The sequence below is a fragment of the Pan paniscus genome, chromosome 11 (genome assembly GCF_029289425.2).
Source record: "Pan paniscus chromosome 11, NHGRI_mPanPan1-v2.0_pri, whole genome shotgun sequence".
Taxonomy (NCBI): Eukaryota; Metazoa; Chordata; class Mammalia; order Primates; family Hominidae; genus Pan; species Pan paniscus.
Genome location: NC_073260.2, coordinates 4,207,400 through 4,233,643, shown reverse-complemented (window position 1 = coordinate 4,233,643; position 26,244 = coordinate 4,207,400). Strand labels below are relative to the sequence as shown.

At 55.2% G+C, this 26,244-nt stretch overlaps 1 protein-coding gene across 3 annotated transcripts in view; it reads left to right on the top strand.

Annotated features, from left to right (window-relative positions):
• The window catches only part of OLFM1 (olfactomedin 1), a 47,332-nt gene extending 22,064 nt beyond the window's left edge, over positions 1 to 25,268 (top strand). For 2 of the 3 annotated variants that reach the window (XM_034929450.3, XM_034929449.4), the window contains exons 4-6: positions 2,252 to 2,471; positions 10,691 to 10,797; positions 23,593 to 25,268. In XM_034929450.3, the coding sequence (XP_034785341.1) occupies positions 2,252 to 2,471; positions 10,691 to 10,797; positions 23,593 to 24,267 (1,002 nt within the window). In that variant the 3' untranslated portion in view covers positions 24,268 to 25,268. Of the gene's footprint in view, positions 1 to 1,746; positions 2,073 to 2,251; positions 2,472 to 10,690; positions 10,798 to 23,592 lie in introns of those variants that run through there. The other variant, XM_057298609.2, reaches the window with a different exon arrangement.
• Positions 25,269 to 26,244: the final 976 nt, after the last annotated feature.

Sequence of the window (26,244 nt, the reverse complement as noted above, 5' to 3'; positions counted from 1 at the left end):
CTTCCTCCTCCCTCTTCATCCTCCTCTTCCTCCCCCCTCTTCATCCTCCTCTTCCTCCTCCCCCTCTTCATCCTCCTCTTCCTCCTCCCTTTCTTCTCCTCCTCTTCCTCCTCCTCCCTATCTTCATCCTCCTCTTCCTCCTCCCTCTCCTTCTTCTCCTCCTCTTCCTCCTCCCTTCATCCTCCTCTTCCTCCTCCTCCCCCTCTTCATCCTCCTCTTCCTCCTCCCTCTCCTTCTTCTCCTCCTCTTCCTCCTCCCTTCATCCTCCTCTTCCTCCTCCTCCCCCTCTTCATCCTCCTCTTCCTCCTCCCTCTCCTTCTTCTCCTCCTCTGAGGCTGGGTGTGCTTTCCCTTCATGCTCTCCCTTCCCCTACAGAAATGGTCATTTGGGGCAGGGAGAAGCATAGCAAAGGTTGTTCTGTGCCTTGAAAGGACTGTTGCCCTTGGCAGTAGGGAGGCCACCACTGGCCCTGGCTCGGCAGAAGCCACCTTGACAGGGGCGGCCTGAGTGGTGGCAGCAGCATACACTCGCCCCCAAGCCCCCGTCAGTGTGGTTTGGAAGCCAGGGGTCTGAGATCCTGCGCTGCCCGAGCCAAGTCAAATATTAGCTGGGAAGGGACATCGTTATTGGCCCTTGTCATTCTGCAGCTGCTGCAGGTAAATCACATTAGCCAAAGATTAGCTGAATTGATGAGGGCCATTCTGGGGCAGGAATCTCTCAGGGCAGTTTTCACATCTGACCTAATCTAGCCATGACAAGGCATACCATAGACTTGCAGGGAAAAAAGAGAGAGACGCCAGCCTCCTTTCCACCTCGTGGGAAGTGTTCTGCTTCTCCGGGTAACTCTGGACATTAAAACTGGTGTTTGTTGGACCTAAAATCATAGATACAGATGTGCAGCCAGGTAGAGAGATGCCCACAGTTGACTCCATCTCAGTGCGATTCGACTGAAACGTTATATGCCGCCTTAATGAAGGTATACACGCATTTTAATTAGAAATCCAGCCCAGATGTAAATGAACAGGTCAAATTACACAGCCTCGCCCGACTGGAAACTGCTGGTGTGCTCTGTCTCTGTCTTCCCGTCCTTTTTATGCTAATGTTTTTCTTCGATGTGCTCCCTGCATGAGGCAAGAACTAATTCTCTTTTAAAAATGATACATTAAATAGATGAAATGGCAAGCTAATGAAATTATAAATCTATATTATAAATAAAATAATAGCAGGCCCAATCCTGTTGAGGTGAAATGAGCCGATTGTGCTCATCAGAGGTAGGTGGACATTTTTGTCCTTGCATCTGGCTGGTCATCATGAATTACTCTGGAGGGAGAGATGTTGACCTGTCTAACCAAAAAAGCACTTATGTCTCTGAGCCAGCACTCCCTTCTCTGCGGCTGGCAGGCTCCTCTAACGAGGGGGGTGTCTTCAGCAACTGGGAGGTAGCTCATCTTGGCAAACGTTGTTGACACAGGCATCTCTCCGAGTTTCCAATTTTGGGGTGCTGTGGCTCTGGGGGAAGAAAAGCAAGCGCTTGCCTATACTGTGCTAAACCGCATTAAAAAAATTCCAACAGAAATTGTGACGAGGGCATCTCAATAACTCTTAAAGCAGTTTGTTTTGACTGACTCGAGCATTACAGTGGGATTTTTCTAACTGACCATGCAAATATGTGTTTCCTGATGGCTGTCTGTTTCAGGCAGGCTAGTGAGCTAGTTCTTCAACGGTATTTCATTTTCTTACTTGCAGGGCTAACTTAAAAGAGTTTTTTCAATGCTGCAGTGACTGAAGAAGCAGTCCACTCCCATGTAACCATGAAAGAGAGCCAGAGAGCTTTTTGCACCATGCATTTTTACTATTATTTTCCAATACTTAGCACCATTTCACTAAGGAACCTTGAATACAACCAGGATCCTCCTTTGCATGCGACTGTAGCTGCATTTCATGAATAGTTTGAACCCTTGTCAATGCATTTTTTGAAAAAGAAAGAAAAAAAAAACTTCGTGTATGTGACTCAAAGCATGTAACCTTAAGATGTTGCATTCTAAACTGACAATAAAGACCTTTCCCAAATATGCTGGTGTTCTGAGGACTGTTTAATATGCTCTTCTAACTCATTTGGACCAGAACAAATAAGCCTGTAAATAAAGCGGGAATATACACACTTTCCCTCACCTAGGGAGAAGCCAGGCCAAGGCAGGGTGTGAGAGTTCTTGCATGCATCGCACTGAACCAGCTTATTTTAACCTTGCAGGCGATAAAAGCGAAAATGGATGAACTTAGGCCTTTGATACCTGTGTTGGAAGAGTACAAGGCCGATGCCAAATTGGTATTGCAGTTTAAAGAGGAGGCCCAGAATCTGACGTCAGTGCTTAACGAGCTGCAAGAGGAAATTGGCGCCTATGACTACGATGAACTTCAGAGCAGAGTGTCCAATCTTGAAGAAAGGCTCCGTGCATGCATGCAAAAACTAGGTAGGCCCAGTACCCTGCGGGACGTGGCGCTGCACTGCCCACCTCCGGCACACGCACAGGCTTAGGGAGTGGTGCTGAAGTGGACAGCGCCCGCCTGGCTTCGCGAGGTGATGGCTGGATTAGGGCTCCTGGGCAGGGCTACCTTGAGAGACAGCAGAGGAGGAGCGTAGGCCACACCCATCCTAGGGCACTGTTCAGAGCCGGGTCTTGTGCAGAGGCCACAGACCCCGCTGAGTCGCACATCTGGAAAAAAATAGCATACCATCTGGCAGATTGTGTGTGTGTGTGTGTGAATCGTATGTGTGTGTGCATTGAAGACACCAGTTTAATAGGGCTGGCAATAACATCTCAGATTCCTCCGGATTGAGAACGGGGGCTGGTGGAGCTCCTGAAATATTGAATCATGCATAGTTTGAATAAAAAAGGGAACAAAATTCAATCACATCTCAGTAGAGCTGCCATTCACAGCACGGGAGGGAGCCCCTGCTCACAGCCTGGAAGGGGAGGAGCCTCTGAGCAAATGAACCCCTTCCTCGGGTGTGTTTCCTAAGAAAGACCCCCAGTGTGGGGTGACCCATTTGGATTCTTATTTCTGATTGATTACCCATTCACCTTATCAACTTTCCAGTTAATTACTAGGAGAAATATTAACACATTAGTGTCTGAGTCTGCTTTTAAATAGCACATTTCAAATCCCAATTCCACTTTTAGTTTTTCTTAAGAAATATTAGCCATCCGTCCTCACCAAGCTGTTTTTGTTTTTTGTTTTTTGTTTAATAACACAAAGGTTGTTGTTTTCATACTACCTACTTTTTAGGGTAACTTAGGGTAATTTTAGGGTGATTTTGCCTTATGAAGTTTATCTCAGGCTTTCTCTGATGTTCTAACTGGATTACCTTTTTATTTCTACTCTCCCTTCCACACACACACACTCCAAGTGCCTTATTATAAACCTAAAACATCCAAAAAGAACACTTTAAAAAAAAACCTCTAATGTTAGTCAGGTGAAGAGAGAGAATATTCAAGGGGAAAGAAAAGAGTCAGTCAAACCCTTGGTTTCCCAGGTTCCCAATTTAGGCGATTTTTAAATGCTCTTCTAGGTGTCCTCAGTGAACGCACAAAGCTTTAAATTCCCCAGTCCCAAAACAGAGACAATAAGAAATGCTTGGAGTCAGAGAACTAATCCATTTTGATGTGTGCATGCTGGCTGTGTCCCACGGGGGCTGCAAACTGCATTCTTCCGGCTCTGTGCTCCATGGTGCCCAGCCCTGGTATGACAGTGGCTGGGTGATCTCAGACAGTCCCAGGAGGGGGGTCTGGGCCAGATGGCCTCTACCATGGCTTCCCAATTTGACTTTCTAGGAGTTGGTGTGAGTGTTTGACTTTCTAGGAGTTGGTGTGAATGTTAATGATGATAGGGCTGTATTAACGATCATGGGGCTATATGACTATTTCCCTTCGGCTTGCTACCCATCATGACCTTGAGTGACCTCACCATTGCCCCTCTCTCCAGGACCTCCAAACACTCCCACTTATGGGGACTCCCTCGGCCTCCGAAGAATCCAGTGGTGGGGTCTTTTTGTTGTTGTTATGTATTTCCCCATGAGCAGTGTCTTCCCTCCCTGGAATAGACAGGGCACATCATGGAGAAACCCAGAGAAAACCTCCACATTTTCCAATCAAGGAATCAAGGGAGCAAAGTGAGGATTTGGAGTAAAAAGTTGCAAATAGTGAGAAGCCAAGGGCCTTTCCGAGGGGGCACCACCCCTCCCGGATGAGCTGGCCTTCCCATCTGTGCTTGGCCTATTTTTAGTAGCTGGGTGAGTTTACCTTGCGGCTTAAAATCTTGGGTCTTGTGAAAGAGATCACATGGCTGTCCTTGGGCTGCTAACACCGTTGATTTGGGAGTAAAGAGAGAGGGTTAACAGGCCTCCAGAGGCCCTCTTTCTCCCACCTTTGGAGTGCAGCTGCCTGGTTTCACCTCTGCGTTTAATTCTTTCTTTGGAAGGGCTGCGACACGTAGGCGGAGCTGCTGAATCAGAGCGTCTGCAGGTGGGGCCCTGGCATCTGGCCGTAGCCAGCACCCAGCTAATCTTGACACACAGCAAACTGAGCTCCCCCGTTAGAGGAGGCAGTTTTGCAAGGTAGTAAATGCCACTCGATAGCTGTGCGACTCCCCCAAGGCATTTCCCCTCTCGAGTTTCAGCTGCCTCCTCCTCTGTAAAATGGTGCAGGGAGTCCCTGAGCTCTGGGGTAATTCATGGAATGGTAATTCATGGAAGTCCTTCAGATCCTGAGCTCAGCACTGTGCCCGGCAGAGGAGGTGCTGGTAGGCAGGTAGGTCGATGGATAGAGAGGTGATGATAGCTGACTGATAACTGGATAGGTAGTTAGATAGATAAATGATTGATTGATTGATTGATTGATAGATGATTGACACACAGATAGAGTTAGCAGCTGCTGATCTTCCTCCTCCCTCTTCCCAGGCTTTCATTCAAGCTCAGTAACTTAAGCACCAAATTAATGTCCTGCAGCTGCTTAATTTGGCTTCATTTTAGCCTTGCAAATAGGTACCCATCTCAGGACCACCCTGGCAGCCTGTTTCCTTGCTGGGAGGTTGCTGAGGAGCCCGGCCTTCTGCAAGGTGGAGCCGGCACCCGCTGCCGGCCGTCCTGGGTGGTGAGGGCTTCTGTGAGACGTGGCCTCCAGTAGTGGGCAGTTTCCTCCCCTGTCCCGGACCCCGCAGTTTCTTGGTGTGCCTGCTGCTCCTGCTGGTGTGAAGTGTGACTGCAGGTTCCATGGTCTAGTGAACAGGGTCCGGGTTCCCTTCCTGCAGTAAGCCTGGAGGAGAGGCTCTCCCAAAGTCTTCCTGATAGTTCTCTCCTTGCTGCTACCTTCTTCAAGTCACTGTTGCTGACAAGCCCAGAACATACTCAGAAACAGAGAAAACAAGGACAAGGGCTCCATCAGCTTTCAGTTTCCAATTCTGAAGATCCCTCTTTTGATGGCATTATATGATTTTCCTAATGGCCCAGCCAGAAACTTCAGAATCTGAACCTCTCCTCTCGGGCATCCTCTGGAAGGGAGGCAGTTTGCCGGTTCCCCTGGAGCAAGTCTTGTTGCCAAGCAAGGGGAGAGGCAGTGCTGCCCCGTGCCCCTGGCCTCGTCGCCTGAGCTGGGCGTGGGGCCCTCTCTCCAGGGGATCCTGCAGAGTCAGATGCCCCAGCAGCAAAGCTGAGCAAAGCCAGAAGCGTGAGGGTCAGTGCACGATGCTGCTCTACCCATGGAGCTCCCGGGGCGTGGCATGTGCCTGTCAGCTTCAGGCCTCCGTGGTCCTCTCTATAAATGAGGGGTGAGGGGGCCAGCTGATTTGAAGGGCTCCTCCCAGATATACCATCCTGGCAGTCTGGTGCTAAAGGCTTCCTTAGTTTCTTTTTTTTCCCAAAGGGTGAGAAGGAAGCCCCCAGACACCCATAAGCACAGACAGAGCCTGGGCTTCAGGGTCAGTCGGGTCTTTTTGTTTCACTGGAACGCGTCTTAACAAAGCCCGCTGGCTCCAGCTTCAGAGTCCCCTGTCAGCCACTGGAAGCTGGGCCTGCCTGGGTATCTAGGTTGATGCAAGTCCAGTTGCAGGCCCCCGTCCCAGCTCGGGATGGCAGAGCATGGTGCTTGGCTCTGGCACCATGCCCCACACTCTGTCCTGGGGGAGACAAACCTGAAGCCTCCCTCTTGTTCCCTGACTCTGAGATGTGAGAAAGGGTCAGCCAGGCAGGGAGAGGGTCTGTCTTCTCCTGCCCCCAGCCCTGAGTGGAGCTAGACAGTGAGCCACTGTCACCGGCACACATGGTGCGTTCAAGGATAGAGAGTTAAGCCCTTGCCAGTGGATTCTGAAGGAAAACCCACTAGAGTGACAGGGGAGGAAATAAACCAAAATCTAAAAAGCCGCTCAGAAGCACTGACTGAGTGGGGCCCGGGCGGCCAGGGCTTCTCCCAGGAAGTTCTCCAGATGACAGGCGGTGAGAGTCTCCTGGAGGCCCGCCCTTCCTGCCATGCGAGGAAGAGGGTCTGCCGTGACCCTTTCCTCAGTGGCCGCCCCATCCCAGGCCCTGGGTCTGATCTCGAGGCCTGGCGGGGATGCAGCATGCTTCTCAGCTTCTTTCATCTGCATTTTGGACATTGGTTTGTCCAAGTTCCCAGCTTTGCAGGCTTCTTCCAGCTTAAGTCTTCCCAGATTGCAGGAGATAAAAGCTGGGACCAAGGAAGATAGGCTCAGAGGACAGGCAGCAGGACAGGAACCCCATCTGCCTGCTTCAGGGCACTCAGCCCTCCTGGCCTGTCTCCGTTGTTGCCCAGAGACCCCTCTGTCTCTGGCCTGAGGTCCTCAGTGGGCATCTCCCCGGGCCTGTTCTATGAGATCGTCCATGCTGCTGCGTAGAAGTGGCCTCCTCCTGCGAATAGCAAGAGGCAGATTGTCTCATCCACAGGGGCATCAGCTTGTCCAGGCTCCCGGCCTTGCACAGCGCTCTGCCTTCTGAGCTCGTCTGGGGCCCTCGGGGGGCCTCTGCCCCTCCAGCTGAGCATGCTGGCCCTCCAAGCCCAGGCCTTCCTAGGAGAGAGCCCGTTTGGGCCATTTCCTGAGCCTCCAGCAGTGCAGGAAGCCCGGCCAGCCCTCTCCTGCCTCTCCCCTCCTCTTCCCTCCTTGTGCATGCATCCTGAGTGCTCGTGACTGGAGAGGGACACTTTCCTGAACTGCATGTGCCAAGATTCCGCTGAGGCTCTGCCATGGGCTTTTTTGGATCCTGTCAGTTCCTGAGGTCTTGGCAGAAGCAGTCTGGATGGAGAACCAAAAATAACTCCCTGACTCAAGGAGGGCAGGTGGCCTCCAGCCCCAAGGGCCCTGGGAGCTGTGCCTACAGCCAGCAGTTGGAAGATCAGGGTGCAGAGCCAGCCTCACCCTTCCCTGCCCTTGCTAAGCCAGGATTTTAAGGCTCATTTCAAGGGGTCACTTTTGCATTTAAAAGAGGGAGCTGGAGAGGGTGATGCTCAGCTCTGAGCCAGTGGGGCCCATGCAGGAGGGAAGAGGGAGCCCTTGGCCCGGGGCAGGGTGGGCCTGGGGCAGAGCCGCCCTCTGGAGAGCAGAACTGCAAGGTCCAGGGTGGGCGGGATGAAGTGGGAGGGGTGAAGACCACATCCACCTGGGCTCGCCTTTTCTGCACATCCTCAGGCTGAATCCCCAGTGATGCCTCCTGACCTCTGTGGAGCTCTGACTCTGTGGCAGGTGCTGTCCCAAAAGCTCTCTGGTGGTCCCTGCCCTAATTCTCACAGCAGCCTTCCGAGGGGTCACTGTTGTTATTAGCCCATCTATAGAGAAGGAGAGGGAGTACACAGCAGCCCCCAGGGAAGAGGGTCACCCTCCCTCCTTCACTGAGACAGAGAGTGAAGCCTTCGACTTAGGAGGCTTTTCTGAGCAATGAGTCATTCGTTCATTCATTAATTCATTCCATACAAATCCCCAGGCTGAGTTTTGGAGGAAACAGGGTGAGTGCAGGAAGCTTCTTCCCTGGGGCAGTAAGACCCAGACATTCCTTGGCAGCCCCATGAGATGTACGGTGGGAAGCTGGCTCCGGCTGCAGTGAGGACAGGCAGACCAGGCAGAGTGAAGGAGGGGCACGTCTTTAGGGCAGAGGTGTCAGTTTGGGGCAAGCCAGTGAAGGTGGGTGGGAAGGTGGGGCTGGGGCCGGCACACCAGGTGGAGGGACAGCTGGAGCAAAGCTGCGTGAACCAGCAGGGCGGGGCTCTGGCCAGGCGGCGGAGAGGAGCCCGGCACTGACTTGCTGCCTCTGGCCTCTGCCGGCTGCCCGCAAGGTGGAGGGCAGACACCTGGTCTCCTTCCGGTAGGTCACGCGACCGGGATGAGTCTGCTACGGGTGTGGTTCCGGGCGTTAGTGTGGGCCAGCGTCACGGAAGGCCCGGCGTGTTGACTGAGGAGGCTGAAGTGGCCAGAGCCCGTGTGCGCTGCTGGATGGAAACCCAGCATGGGGCCGCCACTCCTGTAGGCTTCTCCTTCCGGACGACTAACAGAACCACGGCGTGGAGAGTCCTCACGGGATGTTCACAGGGCCAAAGCACTGTCTTAGGGGACACCAGCCTCTGGATGGCAGGGAGGGCTGGAGAGGGGCTGTGAAGGGCTTCTCCCAGCACCCACCCAGTGCAGAGGGAGCTGCTGTCTCCCCCGAAGCCCAGGGCCCCCCAGCAGCCGGAGGGTGAGCCCAGCCATGGCTCCTGCCTCCCACCTCCTGCCTCCTGCTCCTCCAGGGCCTTAGTGAAGCCGCCCTGAGCTCCCCCTCTCCGCCAGCGAGTTGCACTGGGGTGAAAATCTGGGCCAGGCTCTCCTGGAAGAGGAGTCTCAGACCCCCCACATCTTCTTACTTCTCGTCCCCATAGACGCCGGTCAGCTGTGGCCATCTCCTCTCCGTCCCTTTCTTCTGCTGCTTCTCCTCCCACAGATGGGGAGCATGGCCTGGCCCAGAGCCTGTGTGGACCACGGCCGAGAAGACCCTGGCAGCCTCTCACCCGGCCCCACTGCCGGGAAGCCTCCAGCCATGAGGGGACAATATTGACTTGGGAAAGCACATAATTCCTCCTGAAAGTAGGAATGGGGAACTAAGCACGGAGGCGGAAGGGAGGGAAGGGCTGTGACATTTCTTCTTCCAATCGGGGCAGAGGTGGCAGCCCGGGAGCCAGGTTGCCGGGGCCTTGGAGCAATGCAGCCCGACTCGATGGGAATTTGGGGGCAAACCCAGTCTTTTTCTGTGGGCAGTGGGCTCCTCGTCCCTCTGAAAGCCCTGGTGCCCGGATGCACGCTCTCCCGCCAACCCACAGAATCGGAGACGCCTCCATGCCGGCGGGGCCGGGAGCGTTCCTCTTTCTGGTCTTGTGTGATGCCAGTAACAGGCCACTTCCAGTTGGGAGAGAGTGGGAGGCACCCTGAGACCCGCGCTGAGCATGGGAGTGGCCGGGCCGCGTCCTCCGGGGGGCCAGCCTGGAGCCTGCCCCACCCTGCTTGCCGACGGGATTATCCTGGCTGAGCCGAGGTCCGGACGCACTCACCCGCAGTCTTCCCCCACACGTGGATGGCCTCTGAACTCGTGTGCTCGTGCAAGCCCACCGAGGGTGCCACGCAGACCTAGGAGGTCACAGGCGGGCTTGGCCGGGAGGGACAGGGCAGGGTGCGGGGGCTTGTGGCGGAGGGGCCCTTCCTCTACCCTCCTCAGGAAAGCCACCCACTTCCCATCCAGGGTCCCTGTTAGAATCAGGAGCGTTTGGCCCTTCAGAGGGCGGCCGAGGCTCGTGCATTCTGGAAGAGCTGCGTGGCTGCGCAGACACACCGGCCTCCGGGCAGGAGGAGTTCTGTTCCCGTGCAGTGGGTGTGGAAGCCGACCTGAGCCCTCGGGGGTGTGGGGGGCTCCAGCCTCAGCCCAAATCACCGGGTGGCCCGGGTGTGTCCCTCCTCACCTCCATGGTCCTCTGTGAGACGGGAGGGCTGCTGAGATCACATCCAGGATCCCATCCGCCCTGGTGCGCTCCAGCTTGGGCTCCTCCCACTGGCAGAAGCAACCGGCTCACGCCTGTGGGAGAAGCGCGCAGGCTCTTCCTGCGGGAAGGCAGCTGTGGCCTTTGTCCCGGGTCAGTTCCGGGGCGGCTGGTGGTGCTGCTGCTCCATCGTGGGACAGGGCCTGCCTGGATGCAGTGTCTCACACTGGGCCTGACTGTGCCCCACGCGGGCTGGGCTGTCAGGGCATGACCTCTAATGCCCTTGGGGGTGGAGCCGCTGCGTTCCCATTTCCAAGAGAAGAAAATTGAGTCTTGGCAAAGCTGACCCCCTCTCCTAGAGGTGCTGCTCCAGCACCCCCATCCCCAGGCCATGGGTCCAGCAGGCTGAGGAGGCGTGAAGCCTGGGAGGGCGGCCGTCTGCCCACTGCTCTTCCCTGCTATCCTGGCCACAGCTGCTCTGTTTTGGGGAGGAGGTGGCTTTTCCGAGAGTGGGGGAGTTGTCTGTGAAAACAAGGGTGTAAGCAGCTTTCCACAGCACCCCAGACCCCGAGGGCAAGAGGAGAAGCCGCCACATGGCACGTGTGCTCTGGGCAGTCGGGGTCAGGGTGATCACCGCGGGCCGGGGCCCCCGCCCTCCCTCTCCTGACCTGCGTGCTCTTTTCCAGCTTGCGGGAAGTTGACGGGCATCAGTGACCCCGTGACTGTCAAGACCTCCGGCTCGAGGTTCGGATCCTGGATGACAGACCCTCTCGCCCCCGAAGGCGATAACCGGGTGAGTGTCCCCTTATGTCATAGGGGGTCATTTGGGCAAGGGCACTCTCGGACACCTGGTGGGCCCCAGACATGGGTACAAGCCACGCCCACCCTCCAGGGCCTGTGGACTGGGCAGCTTGGTGCCTGGGGGCGTTTGTTCCTGGAAGACTTTCAGGAGGGACCCAGGCCTCTATGCTAATCCAGAGCTGTAGATCATGGGCCCGGGAGTGACATGAGGTTGATGGTATCCCATGACATGGCTGTAGACCCCTTCAAGGCCTCCTCCCCGGCCCGGTGGGCTGGGCTGGGCTGGGCTGGGCTGGTGCCCCAAGTCCATTTCTCTGGAGCTGAAACCCAGCCCTGACTTTTCCGGTCCTTGCATCTGCTTCAGGAAGAGAATTCATTAGGCCTTTCTTGTTTTAATGACATCTCATTTGTATTTCATTTGCCATTCCTTTCATGGCTGATGGAGACTCATGTTCCTTTTGATTTAGGAAAGAGGCCATGTTCTTTTTTCCCAGGCTTTTCCCCCCTGGGTGAAACCTCAGAAGAGGAGAGAGAAAGAGGCATCATATTTGCCTTTATCTGGGGAGCTGGGTTTTATGTTCGAGCCCCTTTGAAAAATGGGGAGGTGAGGGTGGCTGCCCCACCGATGGTGAGGCCGGGCCTCGCTCGGCCCCTGGGCCCCAGACCCCTGGATACAGGCAGCATGGGCTTGTAGACTCCCTCCGAAGCGAGCACCCTCTGAAGGCTCTCGATGGGGGAGGGAAGCTGTCAGGGCTTCACTGTCCCTTGATTTGCAAACTGACCTTTGGCTGCCAGAGTGGGCATTTCTCACCCAGCAACCCCTTCCTTCAGGGGTTTGCAGGACACTTAGAAAATAAACACTTAAAAACAAACAACCCAGCTCTGCCCTGGGCCGACTGAGAAAGGCCCTTTGAAATGTGAGATCCTCTAAGCTTTATCTGGAGCGGGTTTGATGGAAGGGATGGACCCAGCTCTCTCCCCTCTGATTTCTGATCTCTTTGCCTCCCTCCTTCACCATTTCCACGAAATCTCTTATATTTAAAACATGGGCGGCACGGCCTCTGGCACACTCCTTCCTTCCAGGAAGATGGCTGGGGAGGGGAGGGGGACTGGCAGACTTGCTAGAGCCTGTTGCATGTGTCTTGATCCCCCAGCCTCGCATGGGAGTGGCCCCCGCCCCCATCTGGAGGGGCTGGCCAGACTGCAGAGCCGGGATACAATTGGTGTTGGGTGTTTGTCAGGGAGGTTTTTCTGTCCTGTTTTCTAAATTGTGACAGCTGAGGCTTGGAAGTTTTCTAACAATTTAATTAGCTGTGAAGACTGACCACTCTTTTATTCCACATCCCACCTGGAAAACCCCACTTATGTTCAGAGTTAGGAACTTGCTCCTGCCACAGATGTTTTTGTAATGATCATAATACAGAAGAAAACAAGGTGATGCTGGCAGGCACTTAGAAAGCAGGCCCGGGTGCAGTGGCTCACACCTGGAATCCCAGCACTTTGGGAGGCTGAGGCGGGCGGATCACCTGAAGTCAGGAGTTTGAGACCATCCTGGCCAACATGGTGAAACCCCATCTCTCTAAAAATGCAAAAATTAGCCAGGCGTGGTGGCGTGCACCTGTAATCCCAGCGACTCTGGAGGCTGAGGCATGAGAATCGCTTGAACCTGGGAGGCAGAGATTGCAGTGAGCCGAGATCGTGCTACTGCACTCCAGCCTGGGTGATAGAGCGAGGCTCTGTCTCAAAAAAAAAAAAAAAAAAAACAGCGAGCGTGTCCTGTGTGCAGGTGCTGTCCAAAGCACTTTCTTTTCATGCATTAACTCCCTTAATAGCAGGGGGAAGGACGGGGCCTTCATGCAGCCATCTGCGTGCCCTTCCTGCTTTGTCCTCCCTGGGACCTTGCCTGCGTCGGGGTCATTGGCATCTCAGTGTGGATGCCAAGACTGTTCTCACCGCCAGAGGCAGAAGGGTCTCAGGATCATGGAGTGCCTGTCTGCAGCATGCACTGACACTCCAAGCCGAGTCCCTTATACCACCCTCCCCCTACAAGTGCCCTTCCCACACCTCCCCACAATCTGGCCCACCCCACTATGCAGAGCAGGAAAACCACCCCACAAACCCACGCTGGCCACATTGAGATCTGTGAGCAGGAAGCAGTCACCTCCCTGCTGCAGAGGGCAACCCCAGGGCTGGACTGCTCTGTCTGTATCTAACACCCCCCAGGACTGGACTGCTCTGTACCTAACGCCCCCCAGGACTGGACTGCTTTGTCTGTACCTTACACCCCCCAGGGCTGGACTGCTCTGTCTGTATCTAACGCCACACGTGTGTGCCTCTTGACTTCTGTTTTTGTGTCACCTTCCTTTGTCGTAGGGAGCACTAGTCAAGTTATCGTTTTTCTAGGTACCAAGGATCTGGGGCTCCTGGAAGCCCCGGCTGTTTGCTTTGCACAGCGCAGCAAGGGTGTGGGTTTGCAAAGCTGTCGCGGTGCTGATGGATGCTTTTGATCATTAGGCATCTATTTTCTGCTTGATGACTGGATCGCCCTCCAGGAAAAGAGCCTCTGATGGTGGGTAGAGTGTGGGGAGAAGAAGCCGCAGGAGAAGGGATCCCTGGCAAGGGGGTGGGGGAGATGGGTGCTGGGGCTGGCAGAGGAGCCACCCGGGGCCTGCTCAGAGCACCCTCGGCTACGGCCATTCCAAGCCATACGCTCAGCACAGCCTCCAACTCCCAGTGTGCTAAGTGACATGTCCCCAGGTCCTGCCATTGATCTAGGCCAGCCGTGGTTTGTTTGTTTTGATCTTTTCCAATCTCCCATTCAGTTTTGATCACACACACAGGAGCCCAATAACTTGCTCCAAAAGAAAAGAAAAAGAAATCAATGTCGGCTTCAGTGCAGGCTGCCATGGAGGGCATTGTAAGGCGGGTGTGGCCAAGGGCAGAGGGGAGAGGTTCAATGGGGCTGCCTAGTAGAGAGCCCGGCTCAGGGGGACCTGCAGAATCTCTGTGTTCGTGTGACCACAGGAGGGACGGTCCTGAGCCAGCTTCAGGGCCTTGCTAAGCTGTCAGAACAAGGTTAGCTTGGGACGCCCTTGCATCAGGCCTTTCTGGATTCATGTATTAAGCACTGACTGTATGTCCGGCCTGTGCTGAGCACTGAGAGCCCCCAAGTTCTTCTCAGCAGGAAGGCACCCCTGCGCTTCCCAGGGCACCAGGCCCCACAGCCCCTCCTTTCCTTCCCGCCCGTCCCATTGCCTCAGTGTTGGAGGAGGGAAGGGCTGTGTGGAGGTTGGCCAGCTCTCAACCTGATGCGTGAATGCCCTGCCATGCTGTGTTCCCGCCCACTGGGAGACCACATGAGTTCTGGGACCCCTTCCCCAGCTCGGAGGCTCCTGGCCTGCTCTGACCGTGGGCTGCCTTCCAGAGCCCAACATCTGCCTCCTCCTTTCTGACCCGCTTCCTATAAAAGTCTCAGGTCAGCTCACATCAGACACCAGACACCAAAAAGGGGGCCAGCGCTACTCCCACCACCCCAGGAAGTTCATGTTTGAAGGGGTGATATAATTAGGAAAACACTGTCATTTACAAACAGCAGCAAGCTTAGCTTAGCGTTTCAAAGTCCTTTCCCATCATCTAAACAGCGTCAAGGCCATCTAGATATTTTATAAGGATCCTACGCAATCTTTTTTTCCAGAAGGTGGAAATATCCAAAATGCATAAAACCGTGTGGGTGCAGGCAGTGGTCCGCCCACCGCCAGTGGTGCAATAAACATCAACGTCCCTTCGAATCACTTCTCAGTGTGAGGAGGGACATTCCCAGGACCGAGAATCGTTGTCTGTTCCCCTTCAGCCTTCACTCCCCAAGTGGAGCCTCCGGCAGAAACTGCCAGCATCCCCCCCACCTCTTTCCCACCACCCATTCAGCTACGGCCCCCTTTAGAGCATCTTTTCCAGCGGCCCAGGCTCCTTGATGTTAGGAATTCTGTCAGGATGACATGTGACAGATGCTCGCCAAACCAAAGGGAAGTGCCAGCGCGGGCCCAAGTCCCTATGCCAAGACCCCTTAAATAGCATCCGCTTCCCACTTCCCGGGGGCTGCATCAGAGGCATTTGGGACGGCAGTGCCAGATCCATGCCCATCGTCCAGCTCTACCCTGAACCGAGAGGCCCTCTTCACTGGGAAGCTGATGAAAGTAATCGGGACAGTTAGGAAAATCCCACATTCTCAGTAAACTGCACCACATGTGGCTGAAATGCGGTCCAGAGGTTCAGACAGCCAGTTTTTCTTATACGGGAAGCTGTGTTGGGCCTCGGTTTCAGAGAAGCCTGGTCCCCTGAAAGCATGGTATTTACAAATGCATTTTGTGTTTGCGTGAGAAGGAAGAACCTACCCGTTGCTTTATCTTTTCCGGCAAAGAAACCCTCATGGGTTGGGGAGGGGATTTGGGCAGGAACTTGGGGCCTTCCAGCTTGTGTCCTCGAATTAGAGTGAGGCTGTGCTCGGGGCAGGGTGGCCTCGCTCACCGTCTGGCCACAGGCTCTCAGGGACTGTAGCGCATGGCCCATTGAACTGGAGAAGGATGATCAGTGTGCAGAGACCCCCACGACCCCCAGGAGGCCTGAGTCCAGCCCTGACCCCCTGCTTTTCCTAGATCTCGGGGCTGGGAATCTGAACTTTCCTGCCTGTGCTGAGGGTGGGTGTGTTGCGGAGCTTGGGGACGTCAGATGTCACCAGTGAGCTCCTGTGTGGGGTCCCTGTGGGTGGCGTGGTTCAGAGCTGGGCACAGAGGTTCGGAGCTGCTCCACACTGGAGTCTGCGTCTCTCTGCTGCCCCTCCCAGCTCTGTGACCTTTGGGATATTCTTTTTTTTTGAGACGGAGTCTTGCTCTGTCGTCAGACTGGAGTGCAGTGGTGCAATCTCAGCTCACTGCCACCTCCGCCTCCCGAATTGAAGCAATTCCCAGGCCTCAGCCTCCCGACTAGCTGGGATTACAGGTGCATGCCACCACTTCTGGCTATTTTTTTGTGTGTGTGTTTTAGCAGAGACAGGGTTTCACCACATTGGCCAGGATGATCTCCATCTCCTGACCTCATGGTCCACCTACATTGGCCTCCCAAAGTGCTGGGATTACAGGCGTGAGCCACCACGCCCAGCCAGGACATTCTTAACCTTCTGTTCCTCGGGGTCATGATCAGAAAGGGCACACCTGCACAGGGGGCTCTCAGCATACGTTGTGGGGGCAGCACCAGTGGCTCTAATACACCAGGTTTCAGCTCATGGCACACAGCAGCCCGTCCAGCTGTGAATGGAGAGCAGTTAGGTCAGGGAGGGACATGCACTGGCCGCTGATCGGCCAAGAGGGCTCCATGGAAAGACGGCACCAGGGGCCACCCGCCCTGTGGGGCTCTCAGTTGGGAGAGGCACCTGCAGAAGAGTCTCTGGTCTCTGCTGTCTAAGGTCCCTGTTCCCTCCAGGCTGCACTGGCCTTCTGTTCCCAGAATGTTCTCTCTGGTCTCCCCTTCCTATGCCTGGGGAACCCCAAGATTCTTCCAGCACGAGGATTTTTGCATGGAGCCATGGCCCCTCATGAGGTCAGAAGCTTTGGGAGGACAGGGCCTGTGTCCCCAGCACCTGGAAAATAGGAGATGAATGGTGGCCCTTGATGGAGCTTGGGGCCCAGCCTTGGGGCTCTGTGTAGCCAAGACCTGGGGCAGGATGGCCAGCCGGCCATGCACACCTGCTTTCAGGCACCATTCTCCCAGTTGGTGGGCGACCCGTCCACCCAGTCCACACAGGGCCACTCTTGGGCGGGTGTCTCCTGGGCCACTGTGGATGCCTTGACCCTGGGAGAGCTCAGCAGCAAGGGCTCGTGTGGACACCGTGGTGTCCTGGGAGGATGGCGGCATGAGAGCTTGCCTTCTGCAGGGGCACAGATGGGCCACCACATGGGGCCGCCAAGTGAGATTGGGACAAGGTCCCTGAGGGGGAGAAGGAAGGGGGATGAGAAGAGGCCATGGCAGGAGGGAAGAGGGCATTGCTGGGGGCATCCAGCCAGGGATGAGCAGGTTCGGGGAGCTGCTGTCTCCTTCATAGATGGAAGCCGCTTTGTGGCGTGGGGGAGGGCAGCCTTGGGAACCTGGGTGGAAGCAAGCTGTGTCGGGGTCAGGGCAGGCTTTGGATGTGCTGTGTGCAAGATCCAGACCAGCGTGCACGCTTCCTAATGCACAGAGCAGGTGGCAGCCGGCACAGCTGGCCATGTGACCCTGAGAGAGGCCTTCCTTCTCTCTGGGCCTCTCTGAAGCGGGGATTTGGGGACGGGGTCCCTAACCCTCTGTGACTCTGTGGAGGGATGGGTGTCACGGCCTGTCTCGCTGCATCCTGGGCTAGTCCGGAGGCCAAGCCCCCTGTGGTCTCGGTTTTCAGATGGGCTGACCCTACCGCCACGTCCCCACAGGTGGTCTTACGGCCTTCTTCCTTTGGATGGTGCCTGGGCCTGGTGAGCTCCAGCAGGCTCTGAGGGCCGTGTCTAGCCTACCCAGAACCACCAAGCCCACTCAAGTCCCGGGCTAAGGACATAAATGATGATAGCTGGCATTTATTGAACCACTACAGGTGGCAGGTCCTCACAGGACCTATTTTACAGCAGAGGGAACTGAGGCACAGAGAGGGGTGGAAACTCCCCAGGTCTCGCTGGAGACCAGCGGTGGCTGGCGGTGGAGGCGCTTCTTGGCGCCGCATTAACAGGAGTCCAGCCACGTGGACACCCCTCACTCCGTGGGATCCACAGAGCAGTTCCTGGGAGGCCAGAAAGCTTTGGCAGACCCACGGTGTGCCCTGAGCTGAGTGGGGGTGCTGGGTCACAGTGAGGTGGCAAGGCCTCCCCTCTGGGCTCACGGTCAGGTGGGAGACACATGCCCGATGCCCCAGCACATGGGTGTGGAAGCCCAAGAGGTGCCCTGTGGCTGCTGCAGGAGCTCCCACAGCCTGGGGGGCACCACAGGGGCTCACTGCCACCCAGTGCTGGAGGCTGGAAGCCCCAGACCAGGGCGCCTGCAGGGCTGCACTCTGAAGATGCCAGGGGAGGACCCTCCTGCCTCGTCTCGTGGCTCCACGTGTTCCTGGCTGTGGCTGCATCACTCCGGTCTCTGCCTCCGTCTTCACATGGCTCCTCCCTGTGTCTGTGTCCCCTCTTCTGTCTCTTATAAGGACACTTGTCACTGGATTTAGGGCCCACCTTCATCCAGGACCAGCTCATCTTGAGATTCTTTTTTTTTTGAGACAGGTTCTCGCTCTGTTGCCCACGCTGGAGTGCAGTGGTGCGATCTCGGCTCACTGCAAGTGATTCTCCTGCCTTAGCCTCCCGAGTAGCTGGGATTACAGGCACGTGCCACCATGTCCAGCTAATTTTTATATTTTTAGTAGAGACAAGGTTTCACTGTGTTGGCCAGGTCTCGAACTCCTGACCTCGTGATCCGCCCACCTTAGCCTCCCAAAATGCTGGGATTACAAGCGTGAGCCCCCATGCCCAGCCGAGATTCTTAATCCCATCTGCAAAGACCTTTTTCCCAAATAAAGTCCCATTTGCAGGTCCCAGGATGTGGACCTGTCTTCTGGGGGCCACTATTCAGTCTACGATAAGAGTGGACACCTGCCTGCCTGGGGGTACAGGGGTTTAGGAAATACCTCCCAAGGGGGTGAGTGTGGCCTGGGGCAGGGATGGGGACGGGGTGGAGGGGCAGCTCCCACAGGCACAGAGGCAAGAGATGGTAGGTCTGGGACTGAAGGATGTGACTGGGCAGCCTGGGGAGGGAGGGAGGGGCTGGCTGGGCAGCAGAGTTTGGAGTTTGGGATCAGGAAGGGTGTGTACAGGGGACTGGGGAAGGGACAGGCTGGACCGACATTCTAGAAGGTTCACACAGGCCACACCAGAGCTGCAGAGGCCAGGAGGGAGCTGCCAGCACCACTGAGGAATGAGGCGGCGGGAACCAGGCCCCAGACACTGATTATTCCCATGTGCATGGGGAATAGCCCTCTTCGCATGCGGCACAGTGTGGCCCCCGGAGCTGATGTCATCCAAGCCCCCCACCCACCCCTGCTCAATGGCAGGAAGGATGAGGCCAGGCAGGAACAGCAAGCTTCTCCCTGCAAATGCGTCTGCCCTATTTGGGACAATTTCCCCGCTGGAGCTCGACACACACAGATCCTTTCCTCAAGACCGCTAGGGCCACAAAAGGTCAAGGGTGAAGGTACTTCTTTGTAATTCAGCCCTGCTAGGAAAGAAATATCCTCTATTGTGAGAGCCACCGAAATCTTCAGCCAGGGGTGCCATCTTCACCTTCCTACACATTCACCACTCAGGTCTGCAGGTTCAGGCCGAGGCTTCAAACCCACGTCCACATCCGGGTTGCACCCTTCGGAAGAGGGAGGAGGCCGGCGAAGCCTTACCTGGCCAGGCCCCACTTCCCCAGCACAGGGACAAGATTGCTTGCCCAAGGTCAGGCCTGGTGGGTGACGCAGGGACAGAGGGTTTGCCCTCCAGGTTCCCCTGGGGGCAGAAAGGATAAGTGGACGGAGGGAAATGGGCCGTTTACCTGGCAGGTTCATGGCATGGACAGCAGCGCGTCAGGGCTGGGGCTTTTCAGCCTCACCCACTGACGTGTGGGACCGGATCATGCCTCGTTGCAGGGGGCTGTTGGTGTGTGGGGATGGGTAGCATCACCCCTGGCCTCTGCCCCTAGATGCCAGCAGCACTTTCCCCACTTCCCAGTCAAGACAATCCGAACTGTTTGTGGGCATGTGCAGTGCCCCCAGGGCAGATCACCACTGGCCAGATTGGTGGTTTCAAGCTCAGGGTTTGGAGTCCCCTCCTGACTCTGACCACTGGAAAGTCACCAAACCTCCCTGGCCTCCATTTTCTAGTCTAAAAATGGGGCGATCACGGCTCCCTGGGTGCACGGGCTCATGTGATAATTGAAGGCAAGAGATGATGCCAGCGTCCGGCACAGTGAATGCCCTGAGTAAGGGCACACAAGTGACCTGGCATCCAGGCAGCCTGGTTCCGCTCTTGGCCTTTTGCTGGGTGCCCTTGGGTCTTTTTGGAAAGAACGATAGGTCCTGCCCGGAGGCGCAAGTGCTCAATCTCCCTAAAAGCTGGTACTGTATTTGGGGCCGCCTCCCCAGAGAGGAAGCTAGCAGTCATTGATGGGATTTGATCTGAGCCTTGGGACTTGGAGAAAGGGGAAGAAAAAGGCCTTTCAGATGAGAAGGTTGAGGGAATGAACTCAGAGGAGGGGGCCTACTGTGAAGCACGGGGCTCCTTATCCCAAGGCCTGTGGGGTTCTGAGTGCCTCTCTTTGCATGGGTGCCTTCCCATTGGCAACTGGATCTCAGCCTCGAAGGAGTTTTTACCCCACAGAAACTGGCAAACGCTCAGAGCGGCCTCCCCTGAACCCTGCCTGAGCCTGTGCACCGTGTGCCGATTCTCCCTCCCACCCCCAATTACATCTTCAAAGTGCGGTGTCCTGTGTATGATTTGCTGGTGTACCGGAAAAGAAGGTGATTTAAAAATCCTTAGCAAGTTGATGCTGGTGTATCCCCATTCTGCCCATGGGAAGGAGGCTCTGGACCCAGGGTACAGGGGTGAGTCACCCTGGGTCCCCGCGATCAAGGGCTTGTTTGTGGGGGTGATGTGTGAACACAGTCAAAGGTGTTCTGTGTGCTGCGATGGCAGGGGTGGTTCCCCTCCAGGCAGGTCAGGAGAGGGATTGGGGGGGAATGGTATTAGATGTGAGTTTCAGAAGCAGTGAGCTCCCTGTCTGATGAGATAACCAAGCAAAGAGAGGGCAAGAGGGCAGCTTTGTGGCAGTGTCATTAAGGGGGTTTCAGCACATGGCCCCGTTCCCTCCAATACCCCTCCCGGTTCTAATCTGTGACCCACATCATTGAGGTTTGGTCTGTGGGAGGCTAAGGATAATAGCCTCAAATGAGGCCCAGCTGAAAAAAAAAAAAGATCTCATTAAAAACAAAAAGCACATCTGCTTGTAAGTATCTGAATGGATGTCTTGAGAAGAAGGTTATAATTTTTTTTTAATTTTTAGCGCATGTGTAATGCCAAGTCTGAAAGCTCCCTCATCCTTAGTCTCCTGCAGCTCCAGAGCCCTCGACGGATAAAGCAGCTGTCTCATTGCCAGACAGATGCATGCAGAGCGGCACCAGCCTGCCAGACTCCCTCTGCCTAGCTGCGTTGCTTTCTAATTTGCTCCCACATTGGTTGAAAATGACTAAAGCATTTTGCGCAAAGTCCAGACAGTTCTCAAGTCAACTGGCATTTCATCGGAAATCTCTTCTTCTGTAACCCCAAACTTGGGCCATTACTGGGTTTGCTATCTTGGTTGCTTTCGACAACCAGAGGCTTCTTCAAAGCCCATATTCTTCTCAGAGAGGCACTTTTGCTGGATTAGGGGTGACAATGAGTGATTACACTCACAGCATCCCAAATGCCAAATTAATGACGTTCCGCCCTGCAGACAGGATGACTCAGTCCGTGCCGCAGCGATGGCCTGGTGGGAGGAGAGACCTCGAGCGTGGTGTCTTGTTGGGATATGGGAGCTGGCCCTTCCCGGTGACTTTGAGAGTCGATCCTCACTGCAGACAACAGCTGCCTGGGGCTGTGAGCATTTGCCCTCGGCTAGGCCAGGCGGCTGTGCCGCTTTGAAGGCCCCCTTCAGCTCTGGGTTCTGTACTGAAGGAGCTACTTTCTTGCACACGTGTGTATGACCCCCACTATGGGCCAGGCCCCTGGCTAGGGGTATGGCAGTGAACAGATAGGTGCAGCTGCTGCCCCACAACCTGGTGTCATCCCAAGCAAGCAGAGGGCAGGATTAGGGGCGAATGGCTGCACGTATACGCCTGTGTGCTCCCATCCCACCTTCCCGCTAGATTCTTTCTTCAAACTGGGCCTGTGTGTCCCATCCCAAATTCCCACTAGATCCTTTCTTCAAACTGTGTGTTCCCATCCCACCTTGCTACTAGACCCTTTCTTCAAACTGGGCCATCCTTGCTCTGATAGCACAATAGCTGTGTCTCCTTTTGAGGAGTGTGCTGGGTTTGGAGGTAGGACGTGGCACCCTTTGGTTGTGACTACTCTTTCCTGGCTCTCTGGGTTTGGAGGGAGGACACGGCACCCTTTGGTCGTGACTACTGTTTCCTGGCTCTTTCAGCTCCTTCTCCTGAGGTCCAGGAAATTCCAAGTCAGGGAACAGCTTCCCACCCAAGGAACAGCTTTCCACACAAGCCTGTTCCACCCCACTTTGGAAGTGCTCGCCGGGTCTTTGGAAGTGCTCACTGGGTCTTTGGAAGTCCTCACTGGGTCTTTGGAGTACTCACTGGGTCTTTGGAGTGCTCACTGGGTCTTTGGAGTGCTCACCAGGTCTTTGGAAGTGCTCACTGGGTCTTTGGAGTGCTCGCTGGGTCTTTGGAAATGCTCACTGGGTCTTTGGAGTGCTCACTGGGTCTTTGGAGTGCTCACTGGGTCTTTGAAGTGCTCGCTGGGTCTTTGGAGTGCTCGCTGGGTCTTTGGAAATGCTCGCTGGGTCTTTGGAGTGCTCGCTGGGTCTTTGGAGTGCTCACTGGGTCTTTGGAGTGCTCACTGGGTCTTTGAAGTGCTCGCTGGGTCTTTGGAGTGCTCGCTGGGTCTTTGGAGTGCTTACTGGGTCTTTGAAGTGCTTGCTGGGTCTTTGGAGTGCTCGCTGGGTCTTTGGCATGCTCGCTGGGTCTTTGGAATGCTCGCTGGATCTTTGGAAGTGCTCACTGGGTCTTTGGAGTGCTTGCTGGGTCTTTGGAAATGCTCACTGGGTCTTTGGAGTACTCACTGGGTCTTTGGAATACTCACTGGGTCTTTGGAGTGCTTGCTGGGTCTTTGGAAATGCTCACTGGGTCTTTGGAGTGCTCGCTAGGCCTTTGGAAATGCTCACTGGGTCTCTGGAGTACTCACTGGGTCTTTGGAGTGCTCACCGGGTCTTTGGAGTGCTCGCCGTGTCTTTGGAGTGCTCGCTGGGTCTTTGGAGTGCTCGCCGGGTCTTTGGAGTGCTCACTGTGTCTTTGGAGTGCTTACTGGGTCTTTGGAGTGCTCGCCGGGTCTTTGGAGTGCTCACTGGGTCTTTGGAAGTGCTCGCCGGGTCTTTGGCATGCTCGCCGGGTCTTTGGAGTACTCACTGGATCTTTGGATTACTCACTGGATCTTTGGAAGTGCTCACTGGATCTTTGGAGTACTCACTGGATCTTTGGAAGTGCTCACTGGGTCTTTGGAAGTGCTCACTGGGTCTTTGGAGTACTCACTGGGTCTTTGAAAGTGCTCACTGGGCCTTTGGAAGTGCTCACCGGGTCTTGGGAGTACTCACCGTGTCTTTGGAGTGCTCACCGGGCCTTTGGAAGTGCTCACCGGGTCTTTGGAGTACTCACCGTGTCTTTGGAGTGCTCACCGGGTCTTTGGAGTACTCACCGGGTCTTTGGAGTACTCACTGGGTCTTTGGAGTGCTCGCTGTGTCTTTGGAGTACTCACTGGGTCTTTGGAGTACTCACTGGGTCTTTGGAGTGCTCACTGGGTCTTTGGAAGTGCTCACTCAGTCTTTGAAGTACTCACTGGGTCTTTGGAGTGCTCGCTGGGTCTTTGGAGTGCTCGCTGGATCTTTGGAAGTGCTCACTGGATCTTTGGAAGTGCTCACTGGGTATTTGGAGTACTCACTGGGTCTTTGGAAGTGCTCACCACCGGGTCTGCTCTCTCCACAGGTGTGGTACATGGACGGCTATCACAACAACCGCTTCGTACGTGAGTACAAGTCCATGGTTGACTTCATGAACACGGACAATTTCACCTCCCACCGTCTCCCCCACCCCTGGTCGGGCACGGGGCAGGTGGTCTACAACGGTTCTATCTACTTCAACAAGTTCCAGAGCCACATCATCATCAGGTTTGACCTGAAGACAGAGACCATCCTCAAGACCCGCAGCCTGGACTATGCCGGTTACAACAACATGTACCACTACGCCTGGGGTGGCCACTCGGACATCGACCTCATGGTGGACGAGAGCGGGCTGTGGGCCGTGTACGCCACCAACCAGAACGCTGGCAACATCGTGGTCAGTAGGCTGGACCCCGTGTCCCTGCAGACCCTGCAGACCTGGAACACGAGCTACCCCAAGCGCAGTGCCGGGGAGGCCTTCATCATCTGCGGCACGCTGTACGTCACCAACGGCTACTCAGGGGGCACCAAGGTCCACTACGCATACCAGACCAATGCCTCAACCTACGAATACATCGACATCCCCTTCCAGAACAAATACTCCCACATCTCCATGCTGGACTACAACCCCAAGGACCGGGCCCTGTATGCCTGGAACAACGGCCACCAGATCCTCTACAACGTGACCCTCTTCCACGTCATCCGCTCCGACGAGTTGTAGCTCCCTCCTCCTGGAAGCCAAGGGCCCACGTCCTCACCACAAGGAAACTCCTGTGAAGCCGCTGCCAAAAAGATACCAATAATACTAACAATACCGATCTTGAAAAATCATCAGCAGTGCGGATTCTGACATCGAGGGATGGCATTACCTCCGTGTTTCTCCCTTTCGAGCCGGCGGGCCACAGACGTCGGAAGAAACTCCCGTATTTGCAGCTGGAACTGCAGCCCACGGCGCCCCGGTTTTCCTCCCCGCCCTGTCCCTCTCTGGTCAAACAACATACTAAAGAGGCGAGGCAATGACTGTTGGCCAGTTCTCACCGGGGAAAAACCCACTGTTAGGATGGCATGAACATTTCCTTAGATCGTGGTCAGCTCCGAGGGATGTGGCGTCCAGGCTCTTTGAGAGCCGTGGGCCGCACCCGGCCGTAGGCTAGTGTAACTCGCTTCCCATCGCAGTGCCGTTTCTTGACTGTGTTGCTGTCTCTTAGATTAACCGTGCTGAGACTCCACGTAGCTCCTGGACCTGTGTCTAGTACATACTGAAGCGATGGTCAGAGTGTGTAGAGTGAAGTTGCTGTGCCCACGTTGTTTGAACTCGCGTACCCCGTAGATATATTGTGCCACGTTCTTCTGTTATTCCCTTGAGGTGGTAACTTCGTATGTTCAGTTTATGCAATGATTGTTGTAAATGCAATGCCGTAGTTTGGATTAATAAGTGGATGGTTTTTGTTTCTAAAAAGAAAAAAAAATCAGTGTTCACCCTTATAGAGACATAGTCAAGTTCATGTTGATAATAATCAAAGGAATTACTCTCTTCTTGTTAAATTAGCTAAATCACGTAACCGCAGATAGGAAGGGCTCGCCTGGGGAAACTCTGGTTTCCGATGGGACAGGAAAGTCATACGGGCAACAGTATGCGGAAAGTACATTTTTTAAGTAAAAAACAAAGGCAAACTTTGTACTATCCAGTTATCTAAGGAACAATAAAAACAATTAGGAGATCTTTTTGCTTCACTTGTCATTTCTGAGAGTTTTAAAAATGACCGAGACTTCCAGGTCCTTGCAGACGGATTCCTGGATTTGAGTGGCCCTTTGAGAAAGGGAAATAAATCCTTTCTTTCGGAAGAGGGCAAGGACAGGTCCCTGTTGGATCTCCAACCTCCCATCCCCCCAGCCTGGAGAAGCAGCTTAGAATCTACCCGCCACCCCTTAGGTGACTCTGGGACGCTACTCCAACTTGGGGCTGTGCGCCAGGGACCCCACCCACACCCCATCTCCACCCTGCTGTCCCTCCACAGACACCACTGGAGGGGGCCTGGGGCGGCACCCACTTTAGTCAGCCCTGGCATGGTGGGCAGAGACCCTGCTGAGGAAAAGTTCACTCATCTAGGGCTGCAGCACGCCCTGGAGATAAGTGACAGCCCTCTCTGGGACTCGTATCTCCCCAGGCCTTGGAAACTATGGCCGGGTATGTGCAGCCCTTGGCAACCCTGAGGGGCCCAGGGCATCACATGGGCTAGATCCTGGGAGCTTCGTGAGGCCCCTGCCACTCAGCAAGCCCTGAGGTCTCTGCAGGACAGGCCACAACTCAATGTTTGGAGTCTTTCTGGAATGTACTGGCACTTCCTGTCAGCCAGAGAAGGACGAATGTCAGAGTAACTCCCTCACAACGTTCCTGGCACCAACTTGGCAGAAGAGCGCTGCTCGTCTGGGTCACCAGGTATAGTGTGAGGTTGGGAGCCACCCTGCTCTCACCTGCCCTCTGCTTGGGGGCAGCTGGCACCCCCAGCAACGTGGGTGGCAGGGCAGTGATGTGGGTCATTGGGGAAAGCCAGGCAACCCTGTGAGCCTGGCCCAGTGGCACCTGTTCAAACCGGTGAGTGGATGAGCTTCCAGCATTTCCGTCATTTGTCCTGGAAAGACAGCCAGCCGGGCGGTACCCAGGTGGAATCGTGGATGGCACAGTCAGATAAAGCTG